This window comes from Cyclopterus lumpus, chromosome 17, assembly GCF_009769545.1.
Source record: "Cyclopterus lumpus isolate fCycLum1 chromosome 17, fCycLum1.pri, whole genome shotgun sequence".
NCBI lineage: Eukaryota > Metazoa > Chordata > Actinopteri > Perciformes > Cyclopteridae > Cyclopterus > Cyclopterus lumpus.
In genome coordinates, this window is record NC_046982.1 from 21103291 (window position 1) to 21127264 (window position 23974).

The window sequence follows — 23974 nt, forward strand, 5'->3', positions numbered from 1 at the left end:
GGATCTGGCTTTGTTATGCAACAGGTGACCTCATGTGCTCTCAAGGGGCGTGCTCCAGGTTTGTTTTAAGATGCTTTTGTTCCACCTGTGAGTGGTGTTGCCTTTGGGTGTTGTCGGAAACGTGTAGATTAATTCATGCGGATGTAAATACACGCGGGACCACGTGATGTACAGGTGGAGCGCACACGGTTGGTAAAGGATGAAAAGCTGCGTCGACCAATGTTGTTTATGTTATTGTTTTTGCAAAATACATTAATATGAATTGGTTTTATTTCACATTTGATGTTTTTTTTTACTTTTTACACATTTTGTGTGTATTTCTTTTGCACATTGTGTGCCCAGACTCACATTGCAAAGGGTTTTCTCTGATGCGATGCTTCTGTAGTTTGAAGGTATTACGATATTAAAAAGAATGTAGACACAAGAGTTGGTTATTCAAATTGTATTGATACCATATGCACGTTTTTTTTGTTACTGAAACTAGACTTGCATCTTTTATTTTGCTATTAAACTATCTAGGCATAAACTAGCGGTTATTTTTATTTATTAAAATAGGCCCAATATCAGTTTAAATATAACTGCAAACCATTTTATTAACAAGAGCTGCATATAGGGATTTCATTTAAGCAGAACTGTTGTCGAGAATTAGACCAAATAATTAAATAGGATTTTATTAATCTCGATTATAATGTATATGCCAAATATGCTCAATTTTTATTGTAACATAAAAATAATTACATAAGATATTTATTTTTTATTTAAAAATAAAAATGATGCTGCATGAATACATACATGGGTACTGCTACAATGACAAGCAATATGAATAAATTACAATAAATAAATGTATAATAATAATAATAATGATAATGACATAATTAGATTTTCTTTTTCACCACACATATCTGGGCTTTTACGTTTTTCAGCCAGATTTCTTCATATTTTTCCCCACATGCATACTTTTCCATACATACATAAATATTATTATTCTTCAGTGCAAACAAAATAATAAATACAATAAATAGTAAAATGGCAAATGCTTAAGCAGTAGCGATGTGGAAGAATATATCTTCCATGTAATTGTCAATAAATCTAAACACCAACACGTTCGATATACACACTCTGACAACTGAAGCGCTGTCATTTCGGAGCATTTTCGAGGAGCCCCTGAACGCCTCACGTGTGCAGATGTTATTATGCGGGTGTGGTGAAGTCTTCTAAAACTCCTTGGAAAGCCGAGCCTCGCTGCTGCTGCTGCGGGATTATCTGTTAACAACTCAACGTGAAGGTTCTTTGAGCCGTGTATATATTCGGTAGGTGAAAGCTCAAGTCTGGTTTAGTTTGTGATGGTTTTAGACGTTTATCTGTAAGTACCGTCGGTTTATACGCTGCTAGTCGTGTTGGTACAAACGATGCATATACATTACAGTGAGTGACTCTTCCGCGTAGTTCCTCCTCCTTAAATTCATTAAGTTTAAAGTTCATTCGTTATTTATCTAGGTCTGCGCATAATAATCTATTTTTCTCGCTTAAATGACACATTATTTGACTTTTTAAAAGATATCCCGAGCCACAACTCAAACTTCCCCCCCCCCCCCCCCCCTCCCCCCGAGCCCCGAGATGAGATGACATATTTAGATGTCTCGAGTCGTCTAACCAGTAAGTCGAATATTTCATGGGAGGAACATATCCAGTGCAACAGTTAAGTCAAACCCCATTAAGAACACAAAGCAGCTTTTTGTGTGTGTGTGTGACAGTTAATTGTTAGTTTTGCTCATTCGGGCTATTTATTTTAAATAATATAAAAGTCCAAATTATACCAGACTTGTACTAAACTGGTGTTTACACGTTAAACCACAAACGCTTCCCAGTAGGGAACCCCGCAGGTGTTACTGATGACTCTAATGAGGGCCCCGGTGAGGCAGAACGCTCACTATCAGAGCCGCTGTATTGAAAGTTGTCAACAAGTCCATTCACAATAAATAAGTGGTCAAACAAATTAGCGTATTCTTGAAGCAGCGACTTGTGCGTTCATCTGGTCCAGTTGGTTGTTTCAAAAAGAGGCGTTCAAAGTCACACGCCTGTGTGGGTATTCCTGGTTACACTTTTTCCTCGTATGTGTTTTCGCTCTCTAACAGGCAGGATGGAGGCCAGCAGGATCAAACCGGAAGTAAAGAAGAAACCGAAGCCGGTGAGCACGTTTTTGACCTGTACATTACTCAGTGTAGTGATGCAATGAGTACTGTACATTACTGAGTGTAGTGATGCAATGAGTACTGTACATTACTGAGTGTAGTGATGCAATGAGTACTGTACATTACTCAGTGTAGTGATGCAATGAGTACTGTACATTACTGAGTGTAGTGATGCAATGAGTACTGTACATTACTCAGTGTAGTGATGCAATGAGTACTGTACATTACTGAGTGTAGTGATGCAATGAGTACTGTACATTACTGAGTGTAGTGATGCAATGAGTACTGTACATTACTGAGTGTAGTGATGCAATGAGTACTGTACATTACTCAGTGTAGTGATGCAATACGTACTGTACATTACTGAGTGTAGTGATGCAATACGTACTGTACATTACTGAGTGTAGTGATGCAATGAGTACTGTACATTACTGAGTGTAGTGATGCAATACGTACTGTACATTACTGAGTGTAGTGATGCAATGAGTACTGTACATTACTGAGTGTAGTGATGCAATGAGTACTGTACATTACTGAGTGTAGTGATGCAATGAGTACTGTACATTACTGAGTGTAGTGATGCACCCTGACTGTATAATAAGTACTGTATACTAATGGTGTTTTCTTGCGTTCACAGCCTAAACCGCCCCCGAAGCCTACGGAGGTACTGGAGATAAACATAAAGCTTCGCTGTGTGACAGGTGTTGATGTGTCAACGTGTGTGTTGTGACATCAGGATGTTTAAATGTGAACTTCCTTCACAGGTTAAAAGAAATGATCCGGAGAGATGGGAGAAGCCGACTCCTCTGCTGCCCGAACGGCCGACCGACGCTGTAAGTCCAGCATTTACTATATATATATATATATATATATATATATATATATATATATATATATATATATAATTGAATGCTGATACAAGCTGGCTTCTTTTATCAGACCTGATTTATATACCTTTTGAAACTAATTGGAAGGAAATTATAGTGTGTATTATCAGTGTTTTTCACCTAATGTAATAAAATAATAATTTACAAGAGAAAGAAAGACGAGATAAATTGAGAATCTTTTATTTGCATTGTGATTTTTGTTTTGTGTGTGTGTGCAGGAACTGTTTCCAACACAATACCGGCTGAAAAGAGCAGAAAACAATGAGGTATTTACTGTATATGTTTTTTTTTTTTAATTTAATTGCTGCAGATGGAGAAATAAAAGATGGCGAGTAGATGATGTGTATCAAAAGTCTTTGGGATTGGTTCATCCTAAAACACCCTTATGATTGCGATATTGAGTTTAACGAACATTCTGCACTTTGTGCATTTTTGTCCAGGAAGTCCGATAACATTTGAAAATAATTTGTTTCATCACATTTTTCCATCCGCATGCAGGTTAACGGGAACATGATACAAACTCCTCCGGTTCCTCCCAGACCCTCAGAAAAGGTACATTACACACAAATACTCGTCATTAACCTTCATTTAAATTAGAAATATTTTCTCAATTAGAAATATTTTTCATATATATATATATATATATATATATATATATATATATATAGATATACATATAGATTTTTTTTTATTAGATATATTTGTAATTATATATATACAAATTAAATATGTAAATACAAAATATTTCTAATTTAAATGACGGTTAACCTGAAACTTTTTTTTGTGAGTCTCGTGTGAGAGCAGCTCATAAATATCTGTTGTTGTTGTTGTTGATCCCCAGGAACTTAAAGTTACAAGCAGATACAGCCAACACAAGAGGGTACAGACACACACACACACACACACACACACACACACACACACACACACACACACACACACACACACGTTCCTCCTTGGTGTTTTTGTTCCCCATACATTTCTAAAGGAGTGTCTTTCCTCTTCTCATCAGAGCAAATCCGACGTTCCCAGTGATGAAGCGGACTTCAAACCGGTATTTCAGAGTTATTAACGGGCAGCTCTGACCTATTTCTATTCTAAAGCGTATATATGTGCATTGTCTTCCTCTTTGTTGTCGTGTGCTTTGTTGCAGAGCGATCAGTCGGTCAACGCTGGAATGTTTGGTCGGAGCCAAAAAGAAAAAGCGCCTTCGTTCACTGTAAGAAAATGAAGCTGTTATCTGGCCGTAGATTACAGAAGGGAGCTCGCCTGTTTATCGAACGTGCTCTACTTTACTGGACTGCATACTTTTTTAAAACAAAGCAATGCACTGCTGTGGATCGGGGCAACAGCAACATGTGTTTGGTTACCCACAGGAAAGGCCCGCTTTAATAAAGAATATATAAAAATGTCCGCTACATTTTAAACGTTTTCACAGCTTTATCTTACAGTCAGACTTTCTGACCGGGAACTGAGCAACACACGTACCGAACAGATTGAAGTAGCGGTAGACCAGGAACTATATATATATATATATATATATATATATATATATATATATATATATATATATATATAATGAAAAAAAATGTATTGAAGAAAACGTATATATACATACATACATACATACATACATGCATACATATACATACTGCCTCAGTTGAACTGGTTCCTGTCCTTTAGGTGTGTTGGGTGTGTGCTGCATGAAACATACCCGTGTATTCACACACACACACACACACACACACACACACACACACACACACACAGTGAGTGGATCCGCGTGTATTCGCTGCTCTTCATGACTCAGACGAGGTTGTTCAGCCAGTTGTTCGATGAAAGAGTCTCATGATTAACAAATGGAAGAAAAAGGACACGTTAAGCATAAACTTGATGTGCACAAACATGTACATTGTTCAGAGCTGCACACAGAATGTATAATGAAGTATTGATTTGTATTTCCTCCTCCAGAGTTACATGAGCCAATACGACGAGGACAGAACCGACGATGTCCCGGCCAAACACACTCCTGGCAGCAAACCGGTGTGTGTGTGTGTGTGTGTGTCTGCGTGCATGCGTGCGGTCCTTCCTACTGTTGATGCCGTCTCCTGGTTAGTGACACGTGACTGTGATTGACAGGGTGGTCTGAAAGGAGTCATGAAAGGCTGGCAAATCAAGTCGTCACCGAAGGTATGAAGCACCGTCTGGTTTGGTGTTGTCTGCTCATGGTGTTGGTGGTGTCTGTGGTGTTGGTGGTGTCTGTGGTGTTGGTGGTGTCTGTGGTGTTGGTGATGTTGTTGTTGGTGATGGTGTCTGTGGTGTTGGTGTCTGTGGTGTTGGTGTTGGTGTCTGTGGTGTTGGTGATGTTGTTAGTGGTGTTGGTGATGGTGTCTGTGGTGTTGTTGTTGGTGCTGCTGGTGGTGGTGTTAGTGTCGGTGTTGGTGTCGTTGTTGATGCTGGTGGTGTTGGTGGTGTTGGTGGTGTTAGTGTTGGTGTTGTTGATGCTGGTGTTGTTGATGCTGGTGGTGGTGTTGGTGGTGATGTTGTTAGTGGTGATGGTGTCTGTGGTGTTAGTGTTGGTGGTGGTGTTGTTGATGTTGCTGCTGCTGGTGGTGTTAGTGGTGTTTGTGGTGTTAGTGTTGGTGATGGTGTCTGTGGTGTTGGTGGTGTTGTTGGTGTTGGTGATGGTGTCTGTGGTGTTATTGGTGGTGTTGTTGGTGGTGGTGACCACATTTATTTATTGTATGAAACATGTTTTTTTGCTTTAATCCTTAAAATATATTTAAACGTGTTGTTATCTGACTGTCAGGTGCTGTGGTGGTAACGTCCCAGTTCAGAGTTCAGACTGGGACCTTTTGTTGCTGGTCGTACAATATATGGACATGACCTTGATACTTTTAGCTGACCTTGACAATCCCTGTTCTTTTTATCCGTTTTTAGCCGACATGATGCAATAAACACAATGTTTTCCCATTGTAAGGTCGTACATGTTTGGTATTTATTTTGCAATCTCTCTCTCTGCCCTCACTTCATCTCTGCCGTCGACTCCCTAATAAAGACATCAATTGCCATAGTGTGTCCCCCCCTCAACATATCGTATTAATAAAGCAGCTGTAAATATAGCCAATGAGGTAAAGTCTAAGTGGTCGGAGTTATAGATTGTTAGAAAAGAAAAGGACGATCTTTTCTTTTAAATATACTTAAAGCACAGAGCCTGCATCGTCGTGCTAAAGATGGCCGCCTCTTCTTTAAAGGCCAGCAGAGAGCCCAGTCCTGATCCCAGCGCCGAGGAAGCCGGCTCAGAAAAGGAACAACCCGCAGAAAAGAACAAGCGAGACAAGAATGCAGAACCAAAACCGGTGAGAGATTAACAGCAGTGTGAGCAACACAGTGTGTAGTTATTCAGTTCTGTGAAAAGAGAACGATGGAGTGGAAACTTTATTTTAAAGCGCTCAAATGAAAGCCAAACTTCCATTTACTGTAAGCACTGAGAAATGTGTTGTTGACACTGGGGATATTATTTCTATTGTTCCTACGTTCCTGCAGGCAGACATTCCCAATGTCCGTTAAAGGAAACCTTGAAGGCAGCTTGTGACGACATGTTTTCTCTCTCTCTCTCTCTCTCTCTCTCTCTCTCTCTCTCTCTCTCTCTCTCTCTCTCTCTCTCTCTCTCTCTCTCTCTCTCTCTCCCTCTCCCTCGTTCAGGACATCGGCGGTCTGATTGCCGGAATGTTCCGTAAGACGCCCAAAGAGAAGTCGTCGTCGTCGTCTCCTGCTGTGACGGTAGCATCAACTCCTTTCGCTCTTTGTTTTTTACGATCACGAGTTCGCCTCTCGCTCATTTAGTTTTTGCCCGTTTCATTGCCAGGTCAGCAGGGCAGAGGGTGATCCAGGAGATGACGAGGTACCAGGAGACGATGAGGTACGGGTCTTGTTGTAGTAGATCTGCAGAGTGGGAATCTCACCAAACAGCTGTTCAAATCACACAACCGGTAACTGTAAGGGTTGATCAAGGCCCCCTAGTGTGCCTATATGTGTGCAGGTAGATCCCCCCCCCCCCACCTTCCACAGTAAAAAGTAAATGAGAAAACTCCCTCTGCTCACTTTTGATATCTTTAAAAAAATATATATATATATTATTTATTTAATATATAATATTTATATAATATAATATATTGTGTGTGTGTGTAATATATAATATATATATATATATATATATATATATATATATGTATATAAAGTAATCAAATCAATCAAAAAAATGTGTGTATGTATGTGTGTGTGTGTGTGTGTGTGTGTGTGTTTTAAAACAAGGTTTGCTTTAAGAATAGACATATTTTAGTGGACTTGGGAACAAAAGCATTCTTTTCGTAGATGTTTTTGTGCAGCGTCCTTATGGAAGGGAGGGTGTATGTTGTGCATGTTTTGTGTATTTGTATTCAAATTGTTCCATTATTTTAATTTTTTACAGGAAAAGCAAGGCTTCTCCTCTGGCACCCCTAAAACATCCAATAAAACAGATGACACACCTGCTGCACAGGTGAGAGACAAAGAATGTCTTCCTGCTCCCTGAAACACAAGCAGGGAAACCTCGTTTTTCATCCGGGTCTTTTTTTTAAATAATTTGTATTCTCTGCGATCTCGTTGCTGCGGTCAGGACAATCTCAGTGTTCGAGGTGAGCTTTCCGCCAGCAACGACAGTCTGTCTGAGAACGGCAACAAGAAGGTGAGCCGCGTTGTGAGGGAACGGACGACCTTGACCTCCTTGACCTCGTTGACCTTGTTGACCTCGTTGACCTAAACAAAGGTCCTTCATAACTGTTCTTGTGTCCGATATCAGGAAAAAGGAGGAATATTCAGCGGCATGTTTAAGAAGATGACAACAGAAGCTGTAAATAAATTTAAAAAAAATAATATATATACATATATTACATGCAGCTCAATTCAAACAAAGCCAAAAAGTGTTTGAATATTTATATTTAAATATACATATTTAATTTTGCCCGTTTTTTTTTTAGGACCAGCTGTCCCTAAATGATGATCTCTCAGACAGCAACGAGGACCTGTCTGAAAACGCCAAGGTGAGTTCAGAAGGGTTCACCTGTGGAGTGACTGCATTTGAACTGTGGCGCACAGTAATTGGCCCGTCGCCAACAGGAGAACGGAGGGTTCTTCAGGGGGATCCTCCGAAAGTCTGCCAAGATTCCTGCAGAGGGAACACCTGAGCAGGTAACCTTTTTTTAGAGAAAGGGAATTTGAGTGTCAATAACCCAGTATTTACCTTTTTTATATTCAACATTACCTTTTTTTTAAATGTATAAACACTCAATAAAAATTCCGTTAATGGGTTATAACACATTTTAAGGGTTTAAGTACTGTATGTGTCAGCAATCACAACTTCGCCTATAAAAATATATGAACACAGTGTTTACTATATTTTAACACAGGAAGTTACAATTGTTAACAATTGAAAAAACCTTATTAACCGTATATCCGCTTATAGCTACCTTATTACCACAGTAATGTAATGTGTAATGTCACAATGTGGTACTTTGGTGTAACAGGCTGCACCGCCCGACTAGTGGTGTGTGTCGTTGTCTTCACTTGTTGTGTTTGTGTTTGAAACTGTTTGTCTTGTTGTTTCAGGATAAACAAACGAAGCCACACGACGAGAACAACGGCACTAAAGTAAGAGCCTGAAGGTTATCAGATATATATATATATATATATATATATATATATATACACACACACATATATATATATATATATATATATATATATATATATATATATATATATATGTGTGTGTGTGTGTGTATATGTGCTTTCTTTTCATTTTCTTTTATTGCCATACTGATTAGAAAATAATGTTTAATCCCTATTAACTATAAAGATCTTCAAGATTCTACAATGTTATAGGATGCAACTATTTTTTATCATCATTTCCTGTGAATCTTGCAAGAAAAAACAAGGAAAACATAGGAAAAAGGCTTTAAAGACAAGTTCATTTTTTTCTCCACCCAGCAGGAGAAAGGAGGCGCTTTCGGTGGAATATTCAAGAAATCTCCCAAACTGTCTGAGGCCCCCCGACTGGAGGAGGTACGATGTTTACTGTTGAAGCTTATGAATTTTGGGGTTCATGATTTGGGATCATCACTGAACAAATGGAGGATTTTGGAGAGAAGAGACACAAAATGCTGAAAGCCTGTCAAAAACAACCTTAAATCATTACGAAGCGTTGACAGATTTCATAAAACATTTAAGATACTTATTTGATCGGCGTCAATTACTGTAAACCAATAATTAAACCAGTAAATGTAAATAAATGTCACCACTAAATCCAACACACTTTAACTTATTTTTTTTTTTTTTTTTAGATTTAAGTTATTTCCTCAAAGTTATAGTAATTAAAATCTAATCAATTATATCACTTGGTTGCCGTCATTGTTATAAGTGACCATTTTAGGGGTTTTAGATTATTGTTCCCCTTGATTTCCCGCATTGATAACCCCCTTTTTGTTTGTTGTTTTTGTTTACTTACAGGGTGCAGAGTCGCTGCACGGCGAGCTCTCCGCCAGCACGGACAGCCTGTCGGAGAACACGGTGAGTGGGTTCCTCCCCAACGTCGTCCGCGTTCCTCGGTTCTCTTTAACGGGATCTCTGCTTCTCCGCAGGAGAAAGGAGGCTTGTTCAGCGGACTCCTCAGAAAGAATCCTAAATCCACCGGAGAAGTACGGCGTCTCCCACGCTAGTGTGTGTTTTTATTATCACGGGGAATAAAAAAATAATAACAACTTTTTAAAATTCTGGTTCCAGGAGAACCTGCCGGCCCAGAAAGCTCTTTCAGGAAGCAGTGACAGTCTGTCTGAAGCCGGCAACACAAAGGTCCGCTTCTTTCACTTGTTTGTGGACACGGAAGACCAAAAGATGAATTTATTTTTCTATTTCCTTCTAATATTATTTGTATTGTCCTTTTATTTGTAATTGTATGCCTGCACTCTCTGTCTGGAGGAGAGCATGTGGACATGAAGCGAATGTAAACGTGGTCTCTGGTGTTCCAGGAGAAAGGAGGTGCGTTCAGTGGGCTGTTCAAGAAGTCTCCCCGACCTGCAGACGGTCCGCCAACGGAGGAAGTACGAAGTCTCGTTCTTTCCCCCCTCCGTGTTTTAAGTGTATGAAAGTGTATTCGTATTATTGTGACGTTATACGTTATATTCCAGCCCATGTGCATTATACACACACACACACAGTGGCGGACTACGGAAAACAATATCCTGAATATTTACATAAAAGGAATTCTCTACTCTGATCCACCAAAAACAAAAGATGTCCTCGTGCTGGTCACCTCCAGATGTTTAGCCCTCAGCACCAACCTTTCCACACATGCAGTAAAGTCCCCTCAAGACAGTTCTGATTGTTTCAGGAAACGCAAGACGACGAACTCTCGGGCAGCAGCGAAGCGCTCAACGCCAAGGTGAGTTAGTGAATATGACTTTAAGATGTATGTACTCGAGCGAGCGCTCACCGTGTGTATTGTTTTTAGGACAAAGGAGGAATATTTAGTGGAATATTCAAGAAATCTCCCAAACCTGCAGAAGCTGCTCGGCCTCAAGAGGTAAAAATGTTTTCAACCGTTTCGATGAAATCCAACTCTCAAAAAAAATTATTTAATATTAACATTTTAATATTTTTGTTCCTGAACCCGATGGGAATCAACAAATCGTGTGTGTGTGTGTGTGTGTGTGTGTGTGTGTGTGTGTGTGTGTGTGTGTGTGTGTGTGTGTGTGTGTGTGTGTGTGTGTGTGTGTGTGTGTGTGTGTGTGTGTGTGTGTGTGTGTGTGTGTGTGTGTGTGTGTGTGTGTGTGTGTGTGTGTGTGTGTGTGTGTCACTGGATTTAGGGTATTTTTGTATTTAATGCTGCTTTAATTTGAGAAGTGTTTTTAAAAAAAACAATTAACTTCTTCATCAGCGTAAAATACCATATTTTGTATTCCCAGATTACTTCTTTTAAAATCTTTTTTTGTAGGACGAGTCTCCTGACGGCGATCGATCGACCAGCACCGAGAACAAACCGGTCAGAGAGAAAGGGGAAAAAGAAATCCAGATTTTAAAGGCTTTGCAACAACACGGCAGTACGATCTGTAACCGACGTCTCCTTGTGCGTCCCATCAGGAGAAAGCTGGACGGCTGTTCAGCGGACGCCTCAAGAAGACTCCCAAACCATCTAAGGAAAGGCCCGAGTCCCCGGTGAGCGAGTGTCACCTGAACGCGGCGGGGAGCCTCTGAAGCTGCGACGCGCTCCGACCACATCATGAACTTCTGTGTTTCAGGAGCGAGAAGCCCAGAAGGAGCGAGAAGCCCAGAAGGAGCGAGAAGCCCAGAAGGAGCGAGAAGCCCTTAAGGAGCTCTCGTCCAGCGACGACCAGCTGGCCGAGAGCGCCACCGCCACCACCGTCGCCACTGCCACCACCACCAAGGTGAGGAGGTTGTGATGCCTCAAAACCCCCGGAGCTGCACATGTCTGCAGAGGACGCGCGTTCACTGACGACCACGTTGTTGTTACTTTTCAGGAGAAAAATATTTTCAGCAACATGTTCAAGAAGCCGCAGAAACCTGCAGAGGACAGCGCAGCAGACGAGGTAGCGGGATCGGAGTTGACTCCTTAAAATGTGCCCTCTTTTTTTTTTTTAATGGAGGAGAGCGTATTGATATCTACAGTTTCCCTGGTTTTCATCCAGGAGCCGGAGCTGAACGCAGACAGACGCTTGTCTGGTAGCTGCGAGAATCTGTCTGACGGCGTCCCGAAGGTACCGGTTGTACGACGTCATACCTGTGTTTCCTCTGCCCCGCGTTTAACTCTGAAATATATAGCTTTTGAAATGTATAACCCCAAAAAAACAAACTGTGTTTCAGGAGAAGAAAGCTGGCCTGGCGGGTATCTTCAAAAGGTCCGTCAGCATTGACGACCTGTTTGACGAGGTCAGTCTTTATTTAGTTTATTTAGTGTCCTCTCTGCATCTTTCATACTTTCTACTAAGTACATTTAGGAGTATTTCTTTTATACTGTTACGAACATGTTTTCATTCATCAGCTAATGTTACTGTAAACCAGATCAGTTTAAAAATAAGCATTCTTAAATATTAAACTAAAGAACAGCATATATTAAGTAATTGAAATGAGCTCTTTATTGACACTCGGCCGTGGGTACTTTTAAACCTGACACTTTAAGTACCTTTTCGAAGTTGTATTTCACCCTGAAGTACTACGGAAGTAAAATACCTCGACGCACTGCAATGCTTTGAGACATGGTTGGATGTCATGAATGAAGCCGGCTCAGTGATTTTGAAACGTTGGTTTTATTGTCTGGTCTGAAACTCAACGGCAGCTCTGACCCCTCACCAGGAGAAAGGCGGTCTCTTCAGCGGACTGATTAAGAAAACGGCCAAAGCGTCTGCAGACGAGGCTGCAGAGGTGAGTGTGTGTGTGTGTGTGTGTGTGTGTGTGTGTGTGTGTGTGTGTGTGTGTGTGTGTGTGTGTGTGTGTGTGTGTGTGGAGGTAGCGGTGATGTGTTTTAGTTTTTTGGGGGATTATTGCAGAAAATAAACTCTGCGGCCAACACAACTTTATGATTCTAACGTCCTTTTTTTTTTTTTTTTTTTTTCAATCCTCTCAAATGAACACCACTTTTTTTTGTGAATGTGACAACTTCTCCACGCCGCTTAGCCTCAATTAGCCACTTGTTAAAACTTTAAAATCTTTCCAGTTTTAAATAAGGACTGTGTTGTCCATATTCATAACGCCCGCTTCTCTTTCTCCAGGACAAAGACGACCACAAGGAGCCGTCGGCCAGCAACGACAATCTGTTTGAAAGCAGCAACGCAAAGGTACTTTTAACGAGACATGTTGGACGTTTTGTAACCTAAAAAAAAGGAATTTCAAAACAAATGTTCATTTTAAATGCAGTTAAATATGCAGTTCCTCATGTATATTTAAAAATATTGAGCATTTTAGGCTTGTTTAGTTACTGTGACGCATTACAGATGTAATTGTGCATGTTTTTCAGGAGAAAAGTATTTTCAGTGGCATGTTTAAAAAGACTCATAAACCAGCAGAGGGCACGACCACCGACGAGGTGACCGGCCTTTTCACTCTGAAGTTTTTCACATCGCACAATCTGACTGCGCTCGTGTGCTCACGTGTGTTTGTTTTTCCCGTCGTGTGCGTTCAGGAGTCAAGTGACGACAAGAAGTCATCTGCCAGTCGTGAGAATCTATTAGACGCGCACGCATCAAAGGTACGAAGTGTGTGACCATCACAGTCTCGGGCGGTTTTTTTTTCTTCTTCTTCTTCTTCTTCTTCTTCTGCCGTTGATTGTCTCATATCAACGTGTGAATGTTTCATACGCTGCAGGAGAAGACTGGAGGACTTGCGGGGATCTTCAAGAAGTCTCCTAAACTCACTCCGCGCTCGGCCGCTAATCAGGTAACTAAAGAATACCGTGGTTACGATTATCTCATTGTCTCTCTAGACCTACATAAAACCCCAGGTGCATGCTGGTCCTGTACCTGCCTACTCTTATATATAACCCCAGGTGCATGCTGGTCCTGTACCTGCCTACTCTTATATATATAACCCCAGGTGCATGCTGGTCCTGTACCTGCCTACTCTTATATATAACCCCAGGTGCATGCTGGTCCTGTACCTGCCTACTTTTATATATAACCCCAGGTGCATGCTGGTCCTGTACCTGCCTACTCTTATATATAACCCCAGGTGCATGCTGGTCCTGTACCTGCCTACTCTTATATATAACCCCAGGTGCATGCTGGTCCTGTACCTGCCTACTCTTATATATAACCCCAGGTGCATGCTGGTCCTGTACCTGCCTACTTTTATATATAACCCCAGGTGCCCACAGCGTTACCCAATTAATAAACAAATAAACAACCAAAAGACTAAGTATATGTAGATAACAACAACAACAATTTATTAAACTAAAAACTATAAAATTAAAATCTTTTATCCTAATATATAAAAAAAAAAAATCTAACCTAAATGAGCAAACTTCTAGAATAATTAAACAATACAACTTGTGAATAAAATAAGTAAATACTTGTTTCCAGGATCCTCTCCAGGACACCAAGGACTTGTCTGCCAGCTGCGACAGTCTCACAGAAACTGCTGAGGTGAGAGCTCCAAGTCTGTGGACGCACTCGGCAACTTGTTGAGCAACACTGGTACTTTCAGCAACTTGTTGAGCAACACTGGTACTTTCAGCAACTTGTTGAGCAACTTCCATGAGAATTTTTTTTTTTTTTAGCGTACTTTTGAATAGTCTTGAATGGAGGAATAAAAGACAAAGGATAAAAGTTCTGTGCACCAACGGCCAATGGATTTATATTTTTTATATATATATATATTTAAGCTTTTCTCTTTCACAAAGACACATTTTTTTTATCCTTTCTCTACATTCTCTGCCAGCAAACGTTGACAGTAAATAGATTTTAAAGTAATTATTGTTTCTGTGATAACGTTTTCTGTTTTGCAGGATGCTCCCTCAGCGCTCGGTGAAATGTCAGCCGGCAACGACAACGTCTCCGAAGCTACGAGCACCCCGAAGGTGAGCCTCGATGTGCAGAGCGAGTCATTCTGTGTGATTTATACTCGCTTATTTCACCTTTTTTGGGACTTTAGTGAATTAATTGTGGGGTTTTTTGAACAGGAGAAAAAAATGGGGTTCGCTAATATGTTCAAGAAGACGCCCAAAACACAACAGGTATGATATTATTATTATTATAATAATAATTATTATTATATAGTCGTAGTATTAGTGTTTGAGATTGTGTTGAAACTTTAAATGCTAATACTTGGTAAATACAATTAGATGATCCTCACAGGCAAAACCAGTTTATTTGCATTCAAACAAACAAGGTGCTTCACATAAAACCATTAAAAGCATCAAAACATAAAGCAAAAGTAAACAAAATTAAAAAACAGTCAATAAAACATTAAAAAGCTAAACAAATAGAATAAAACATTACCGTTTAATGAATAAATGTATTAATATCCTTGAATCTGGTTAAATTTAAAAGCATTCACGTCTGTCTTCCATTGCAGGACGGTGAGGACGTGAAGGAGCCAGAAAGAGGCGGGCTGAGACGCAGGAGGACCATCAGGAGGAAGAAACGAGTGAGTTGTTGTTGTTGTTGTTGTTGTTGTTGTTCACATTAAGGAAGCGTCCAGAGACGTGATAGAAAGTCACCGGAGCAAGTAAGCTGAACTTTGAGACTTTGAGATCTACAATTTGAGCTCCTTTTTAATTTTAAATGTATTTTCTCGTTGACAAACTCTTGTTTTCTTGTTTTCTTGTTGTTGTTTTCTTAGGTTGTGTCATTCAGAGTCAAGAAAACTCTTCCCGAAATACCAAGACTCCATCGACCTTCGGAGGTACGTTCTCGTTTCTTCGAGTTGTTGCTACTCGCCTTTAAAGAACCGATTGAAAGACGCGTAATAAGTTTGTCCTCTTTTTAATTCATTATTTCTATTTTACGTTTTATTATTATTGCGTTACATTTTTCCACAGAGTTCAGATATGACGCCCATCATGGAGGAGACCTTTGAGCTGCAGGAGCTGAACTTGTCACAGGTCAGCATAATTATATATAGTATTATAATAATGATATATGTTAATATTACCATGTTCATCCTGCTGTGAATGTGACTAAAAAAAGGGAAAGTCAGCGTTTTGTTGACAAAGATCAATTCACTCTAAATAAAAGTAGAAGATTCACAAACACACTTAAAAAATGTTTAATGGAAGTAAATATCAAATGACTTGCAGCTCCAAATTTGTAAGGAAGTAAAGTATGTATATATATATATATATATATATATATATATATATATATACATACATAAAACAAAATCACAAAATTCTTCACAGGAATAAAACTTAAAGCAGTAAAAACGACCGATAAATATATAAACAGGCCCTATAACACACACACAATTACAAACACTAGTACTATAAAGTAAATAAACATTTTTACAAACATAATTAGACACGTGCGACAAAAAAATGCAAACCTCATTGATCCAGAGTATTTAACGTGTGTGTGTGTGTGTGTGTGTGTGAGGAGTTACACAAAGAAAGACCCTTTAAACTGAACGTTGTTGTTGTTGTTGTTGTTCTGCAGGAGAAACGAGTGGAGGTCCAGCCTGTCGAGATGGCGGCTTATCCCACTGAAGAAAACCCTCTTACTCCAGAGCAGGTGCATTCTGGGACACGGGTCACACCTATCTACTCTAATACCGTGTAGCTGTTTGTATGCTTTCATTGCTAACGGTCTTTTTGTTTTTCAGGAAAGCGACGATGATTTGATGGAGTGGTGGAACACAGTCAAAGGTCAAGACGTGCTCATGCTGTTTGTTTGGACTGTTTATTTCAATATAAAAGATGAAAAAGAAATCGTCTCTAAAAGCTACAAACAAAACTCTGTTTTGCAGGTTGGGCCGAGTGGAACGAGACCTCACATTTCCAGGAGGGCGACGAGCACATGTAAGAGCGGCTTCTGTTCTTTATTAACTTATTATTCACATTTAGACAGAATGTATCATTTACGGTCGGGTTCTTGTTTGATTTCTATTTCCTCAAATGACTCAACTTTGACAGAAAATCGTAATAGTAATACAATAATACTTCTCACGGGACTCGAACCCCCGGTCTCCTGGGCGTACGTTTTTGAGATTGACACATTCATCCAACAAATATTATACTGCAGTTAATACTACAGGTGCAAATGGGCCTTTTTAACCTAAATGTACCGTTGGGATTCTGAAGAAGTTTAAACCTTTCAGCTGCATCATTCCAAAGAGATTATCATCATCATCATCATCATAATAATAATATTAATAAGTGCTTTTTACAAGGCAAACCTGTAACTTTTTTAATTTGTGCTGTGTTCCATCTTCATGTAATCTACATATGGGCTGATATTTACACATCTGGAGTATTTCCTTTTTTTTTTATAACCAAAATTATTCAAATAGCCCTCTGTTTTTAGTATGGGTATAGAAACCCACCATTTTTTGAGAAAACCCGGCTAAAGGTTTTTTAATACAAAGGGTTACATTGTCATCTGTGTGTTATTAAAAAGGTCTGCAAAAGTTAGTATTAACTTTAGACTGATCAATACTCCATCTGGTGGGTTTCAAGCCTCTAACTTTAGACTTTAGACTGATCAATGCTCCATCTGGTGGGTTTAAAGCCTCTAACTTTAGACTGATCAATGCTCCATCTGGTGGGTTTCAAGCCTCTAACTTTAGACTTTAGACTGATCAATACTCCATCTGGTGGGTTTCAAGCCTCTAACTTTAGACTTTAGACTGATCAATGCTCCATCTGGTGGGTTTCAAGCCTCTAACTTTAGACTGATCAATGCTCCATCTGGTGGGTTTCAAGCCTCTAACTTTAGACTTTAGACTGATCAATACTCCATCTGGTGGGTTTAAAGCCTCTAACTTTAGACTTTAGACTGATCAATACTCCATCTGGTGGGTTTAAAGCCTCTAACTTTAGACTTTAGACTGATCAATGCTCCATCTGGTGGGTTTAAAGCCTCTAACTTTAGACTTTAGACTGATCAATACTCCATCTGGTGGGTTTCAAGCCTCTAACTTTAGACTTTAGACTGATCAATGCTCCATCTGGTGGTTTTCAAGCCTCTAACTTTAGACTTTAGACTGATCAATACTCCATCTGGTGGGTTTAAAGCCTCTAACTTTAGACTTTAGACTGATCAATACTCCATCTGGTGGGTTTAAAGCCTCTAACTTTAGACTTTAGACTGATCAATGCTCCATCTGGTGGGTTTCAAGCCTCTAACTTTAGACTTTAGACTGATCAATACTCCATCTGGTGGGTTTAAAGCCTCTAACTTTAGACTTTAGACTGATCAATACTCCATCTGGTGGGTTTCAAGCCTCTAACTTTAGACTTTAGACTGATCAATACTCCATCTGGTGGGTTTAAAGCCTCTAACTTTAGACTTTAGACTGATCAATACTCCATCTGGTGGGTTTCAAGCCTCTAACTTTAGACTTTAGACTGATCAATGCTCCATCTGGTGGGTTTCAAGCCTCTAACTTTAGACTGATCTATACTCCATCTGGTGGGTTTCAGGCCTCTAACTTTAGACTTTAGACTGATCAATACTCCATCTGGTGGGTTTCAAGCCTCTAACTTTAGACTTTAGACTGATCAATGCTCCATCTGGTGGGTTTAAAGCCTCTAACTTTAGACTTTAGACTGATCAATACTCCATCTGGTGGGTTTCAAGCCTCTAACTTTAGACTTTAGACTGATCAATGCTCCATCTGGTGGGTTTCAAGCCTCTAACTTTAGACTGATCAATACTCCATCTGGTGGGTTTCAGGCCTCTAACTTTAGACTTTAGACTGATCAATACTCCATCTGGTGGGTTTCAAGCCTCTAACTTTAGACTTTAGACTGATCAATGCTCCATCTGGTGGGTTTCAAGCCTCTAACTTTAGACTGATCAATACTCCATCTGGTGGGTTTCAGGCCTCTAACTTTAGACTGATCTCCTGTGTCTCTCAGGGCGATGGAGCAGGCGGCCGACCGCGTCTACATGGCGGCCCGTCTGTTTGTGCGTCTTTTCAACCGGCGGGGGGCGTCCCTGCAGCACCGCCTCCTGGAGCTTTTGGCTATGGCCGACGCCGCGGACGAATTCCACAAAAAGACGGTGCAGGCCGCCGTGGGCGGAGGGGTGGCCAGCGTCGCCGGCAGCATAGCAACGATCACGGGGCTCATCCTGGCGCCTTTCACTTTCGGCGCCTCCATCATCGTCACGGCGGTGGGCATCGGCGTGGCGACGGCGGGCAGCATCACTTCAGCCACGGCCAACATCACCGATGCGGTTCACTCCAACATGGAGCGCAAGAAGCTGGAGAAGCTGATCCAGGGCTACCAGGAGGAGATCACCGACATCAGGCAGTGTTTGGAGTTCGTGCAGGTGAGGACATGTTTAGGTTATTTTTCACCTGGAAAATGTCAATCAAATTGAAGCGACCCCTATCTAATATCCCTAAAATGTTTGATTTTGTAAAAAAGAAGAAAAAAAACTATACAATCCATTGTTCATCAGGCTGTTTTCTAGCGTTGTTAGAGAGCTACTGAGACAGGAAGTTTTAGTTTGATAGTAAATAAACAGTTAGTAACACGTGTTGGATTTGAGAAGCAGAGTAGAGGTGCAGCGTGGTCATAACATATTGGATGTTGCAGCTTATTGGGATCTCAATTCTCAATGTTTTCCAGAATTTCTCTCCACAATCTGATCCAGGAGTTTAAGCACCTCCTTTTAAAACCTTCATATGACTATTTGAGAGATGATCCAACCTAAATATGCAGAGTTGGCTTTTTCAACTGCATTATAAAATGATTCTGTACGGATGTTTTCCACCTCCAAAGATCGGCCATGTTTGTTATTGTTCTACTAGATATATCACAACATACTCTAACACATATTAGAAATATTTGTTGACTACTATTTAGTTTTGGAACTACATTTTTAAATTTGTTGAGAAATTCCGGTCCAACCTTCCACCTTCATGGTTTCCCTATGTTTATTACAAAGAAGACATCTCCTTCTGAGACAGACCTCACCCTCCTTCTGTGCTCCTGTAGGCCGGTATGGACACCCTGCAGGAGTGGGACTTTGAGAAGTACTCGGAGAGCGCCGCCAAGAAGGCCATGAACCACAACCTCAAGCACGTGATGAAGGAGGGCGGCCGGGCCGGAAAAGCCCTGATGATCAACACCGACAAGCTCATCAGCACCGTCCAGGTGTTGGGCGCTGCAGGCGGCGCCGCCAAGGCTGTGCAGGCCATCAGCGTCACCACGGGGGTCATGTCGGCGCTCTTTCTGGCGCTGGACGTCTTCTTCCTCGCCAAAGACTCCCACGAGCTCCGCAAGGGCGCCAAGACGAAGTTCGCCACCAAGATCCGGGACGTGTGCAAAGAGCTTCAAGACGGCCTCCTGGAGCTGAACAAGGTGAAGACGCAGCTGCAGAAGACCATGGACGGCATCGAGGTGGAGGAGTACGAGGAGATCAAGGAGGTGGAGGAGGAGGTCGACGACGATTACGAGTCTGATCCGCAGAAGCTGGCGGACCTGGATCAGGAGCTGGACCTCCTGGAGGAGAAGCTGGACAAGAAGGTTGAGGAGGAGCATAAGAAGAGTAAAGAGATGGAGAAGGAAATGTTGGAAAAGAAGGGCAAAGAGGAGGTGGAGGACGCGAAGAAGGAGAAAAAGAAGGGCAAAGAGGAGGTGGAGGACGCGAAGACGGAGGGAAAGAAGGAGAAAAAGAAGGGCAAAAGCGAATCGGAAAGCAACATTTCCAACAGAGAAAAAGAGCCGAAGAACGAGAGCGTCGAAGCGGCCAAAGAGGAGGTTTTAAAAGAACAACCCCAAAAAGGAAAGAAAGACAAAGAAGCCGAGAACCAACTCGCAGCCGGAAAAGAAAAGCACGAGAGCAAGAGAGAGCGGGCCAAAGAAGACGACGCCGCGAATCCAAAGACTCTTGCGAACAGAACGGGCGACTCAAAGCGAGGGGAGCAGAGCGGGAGAGCGAGCCAGGAGTCGGTGAGGACGGAGGGGGGAAGGCCGAGAGGACGAGAGAGCGAGGTGAAGCCCGAGTGGAGAGCGGCGGATAAAGAGACGGAGGCTGGAGGAGTGAGCACGGGGAGGCGCAGCAGCGTCGAGGGGCGACGCCACGGGAGCGAAACCGATAAGCAGAGCGACGGGACGCACAGCTGGAGGAGGAGGAGGAGGACGGAGGAAGAGGAGGAGACGGGAGGGAAGGACGGGAGAGCCGAGACGACGAAGGGTCGGGAGGAGAGGAAAGAAGGACGAGAAAAAAGGGAAGAGAGGAGGAAGTCTCATCGGAGCGAAGAGGAAGCGACGACAGAGAGGGAGCGGGGGGGGGCCAGGTGGGAGGAATCTGACTCCCAGAGGAGTCGCCACCGAGGAGGAGAAGGAGGAGGAGGAGGAGGAGGAGCGCCGGGGAGCAGGGTTGAGAGCGCGAGGAGGAAGTTTGAGAGAGCAGAGGGCGAGGGGGAGGAGAGGGGTAAGAGGAAGGAGGAGGGAGAGAGGAGAGGAAGCCTCAGAGACCGAGAGCTTGAACACGCCCACCGAAGATCTCAGCGTACCTCCAAGGCGCTGCTGGAGGACGGTCTCAATATTTAGTTTATTTTATCATTACATCATCGCATTAAAAGGTGCGGTTTGGATTTAAAAGTCCAACAGAAACTGACGATGAAAACTCAGTGAATCTTTCAGGTTTGCACCATTTTTACTCGAGAGTGAAAACTGATCCAGGTTCACTGCTCCTCGCTAAGAATAAATTAAATCATGTAAGTTGTTATTTTGTTTTGTTTCGATGAGCTGCGTTCATGTCTTTTTGGATACAAACACTACAATGTGTCAGTCGTACATTTAAAAAAAAAAAAAGAATTATATTTGTCTTGTGCTATATTTGCTGCTGAAAGCTGAAGCTCTAATAAAAAACATGTTCCCCAAAAGCATCTGTAAAGAAATCTGTGAATCAGATTTCCTGCTAAATCTGACCTGGATGCCAATTATGTTGATTACAGTTTAGACGCTGCTATTATTTTGTTAATGACCCTTTTTGATTTTGTGATGAACCTAAAACATTTAAATGTATTTTTTTATATATATATATATGTATCTGTTACTTTCTACAGTTCTGGTGTTTCAGGGTCCATATTGTGCCTTTCCTGTACGATGTTTATATTGTTTGTTTATTTCACGATAAAGATCAATATGAGTGTGAACAGGAGGAAAACTGGGTTCTTTTTTCATCCAGTTATATTTCAGGTGATACAAAAACATCCAGGAACATTTACTGTTTATCTTAAAATGTTAAAGACTAATTTCACTCTGTGCACTTTAAGCAGGGTTCGCCTTCAAGTTTAATGTGTTTTTATGTCCATTTCTCTGTTATGTTTCTGGAATATTGTGCCGTTTGACTGTTTATATTTATCTCTGGTGACTGCTGTTGTCTCATGTTTAAAATGTTCACTGTATTTTTTTTTTTTTTTTTTTTTATATGGGCAAACTATTTTCTATGGTGGGTGGTTTCTTGTTGAACAAATAAATTATTAGTTACTAAAATGTGACGCTGGTTCTGCTTTCTTATTTTCACTCGACTGGACGAAGAGACGGTTTGCTTCTGAAATCGATGACAAATTAAAACCAACCATTTGATTAAAAAAGGGGTTTTATTTTTGACTTTTTGACAGGTTAAAATTAAATATCTGTTTGTGTCGCTCTCGGTCATAACAGCTGGTCACCACCGGGGGGCAGCAGAGAGCTGAACCCGCAGTTGATTAAAGTGATTCGGGGGCAACACGGAATAAGTGTTGAGTAACTCAACTAATTTAACATTTAAATTGTGATTTGATTTATACAAAACGTTGTTCCACCTGATCTCTACGTGTTGTCACAGAGTGTGTAGAAGTGTAACTTTCCTTAAATGTTGCCACTTTACACAACGTGCTACATTTTAAGTTATATTTTCGTTACTTTGTATGTTAAAATTGTTAAATACCAACTGAATATCAATTGAAATGCTTTTTAATTAGAATAGAATATACACGAATGAAATGGAACAAAATACATTAAAGTAGCACCAAATAAAAATATTAAACTAGAATATGTCACACTAAATAAACAAAGTTACTTTAAAATGATACAACTTGTTTTAAGATTGAAGTACTGTTGCTTTCTAAAGTAAAGTACTTTACAATTGTTTTGAAAGACCTTTTTGAATAAAGATTAGTGATTTTAAATAATATTAACATGTGGGGATGAAATGCAAACGAATGAAGGCCACTTTGCAAATCACGAGGCTTTCAAGGAGTAAAAGAATAAAGAACGAAAGACAACCTTGTGTTCATGTGTCTGAATATGATTCATGCACACTATATTTAACAAAGGTGGAGCAAATACAATCTTATCTTAATCTTTTCTTATGATTTTTTCTCAAGTGTTTGACTTAATGCTAAACACAAAATAATCAGATGTGGTGAAGGAAGTCCCTGTAAATAGAAATAGACCTCGTCATATCTCTAATTTTCTGCACATTCATACCTCACATGTCACGGATGATGACTGTGTAGTTGTGAACTCTGAGAATGAGGAAAAAGCAAATGGAAAACAACACTGCATTTACCAATATGGAACAGAGACTCTATTGTGTGTCTGTGGGAGCGTATGATCAGAGACGGGTTATGCTGCAAATATGCTGTCCATAAACACAAATATGCAAATTAATTTCCTTGTGAACATATGAAGACACTTTATTTTGTAGGTGGTATTCACAGTAGTGTAATTCTTTGTCGATTTGAATGACTTGTCAGAATATTGTTGATTAATTGTGACTTCTTAATTATGACTTATTGTACTATACTTGAGTATTTATATGTCATGCTGCTTTTATATCTATCCTACTCTTCTACATTTTGGTTGTTCTACTTTTTACTCTACATTAATAATGATGTCTTTATTATATATGCATGAATACAACATTATAATCCAATAATATGTTTACATTACATGTCATTTAGCTGAAGCTTTTATCCAAAGTGACTTACAATAAGTGAATTCAACCATGAGTACAAACTTAGAACAACAAGAATCAAGAAAGTAACATTTCCTCAAGAAAGCCAAACAATAAAAATACCATAAGCAATACCATGAGTAACCATAAGTAATACCATGAGTACCCATAAGCAATACCATGAGCCATACCATGAGTAATACCATACGTAATACCACGAGTAACCATAAGT

At 40.6% G+C, this 23974-nt stretch overlaps 1 protein-coding gene across 6 annotated transcripts; it reads left to right on the plus strand.

Annotated features, from left to right (window-relative positions):
- Window positions 1-1157: 1157 nt before the first annotated feature.
- On the plus strand, window positions 1158-21611 carry LOC117746024 (nucleolar protein dao-5-like). 6 transcript variants are annotated; one of them, XM_034554771.1, is made up of 49 exons: window positions 1158-1310; window positions 2136-2188; window positions 2830-2856; window positions 2957-3025; window positions 3298-3345; window positions 3578-3631; window positions 3921-3959; window positions 4092-4133; window positions 4233-4298; window positions 5051-5122; window positions 5219-5269; window positions 6334-6438; window positions 6785-6862; window positions 6948-7001; window positions 7551-7619; window positions 7737-7805; window positions 7920-7970; window positions 8098-8160; window positions 8237-8308; window positions 8726-8767; window positions 9107-9181; window positions 9626-9685; window positions 9757-9813; window positions 9899-9967; window positions 10144-10215; window positions 10506-10556; window positions 10626-10697; window positions 11109-11156; window positions 11255-11329; window positions 11413-11559; window positions 11653-11721; window positions 11821-11889; window positions 11996-12061; window positions 12485-12553; window positions 12901-12966; window positions 13146-13214; window positions 13311-13376; window positions 13493-13564; window positions 14206-14268; window positions 14631-14702; window positions 14805-14858; window positions 15200-15271; window positions 15467-15529; window positions 15666-15728; window positions 16279-16353; window positions 16445-16487; window positions 16589-16640; window positions 18702-19116; window positions 19788-21611. In XM_034554771.1, the coding sequence occupies exons 2-49, from the start codon at window positions 2141-2143 to the stop codon at window positions 21345-21347; spliced, it is 4923 nt and encodes a 1640-aa protein (XP_034410662.1). In that variant the 5' UTR covers window positions 1158-1310; window positions 2136-2140; the 3' UTR covers window positions 21348-21611. The 6 variants fall into 6 exon arrangements, with proteins under 6 accessions (XP_034410662.1, XP_034410664.1, XP_034410663.1 ...); XM_034554773.1 differs by having other exon boundaries at window positions 11431-11559; XM_034554772.1 differs by having other exon boundaries at window positions 9110-9181.
- The last annotated feature ends 2363 nt before the right edge of the window (window positions 21612-23974 follow it).

What these genes read in the sequence shown, in the direction of transcription:
- LOC117746024 (XM_034554771.1), top strand. Translation starts at nt 2,141, where the DNA reads ATGGAGGCCAGCAGGATCAAACCGGAAGTAAAGAAGAAACCGAAGCCG. An exon ending in CGCGCTCGGCCGCTAATCAG is followed by an intron (nt 13,565 to 14,205) that starts GTAACTAAAGAA and finishes ACTTGTTTCCAG; the next exon opens with GATCCTCTCCAGGACACCAA. An exon ending in GACTCCATCGACCTTCGGAG is followed by an intron (nt 15,530 to 15,665) that starts GTACGTTCTCGT and finishes ATTTTTCCACAG; the next exon opens with AGTTCAGATATGACGCCCAT.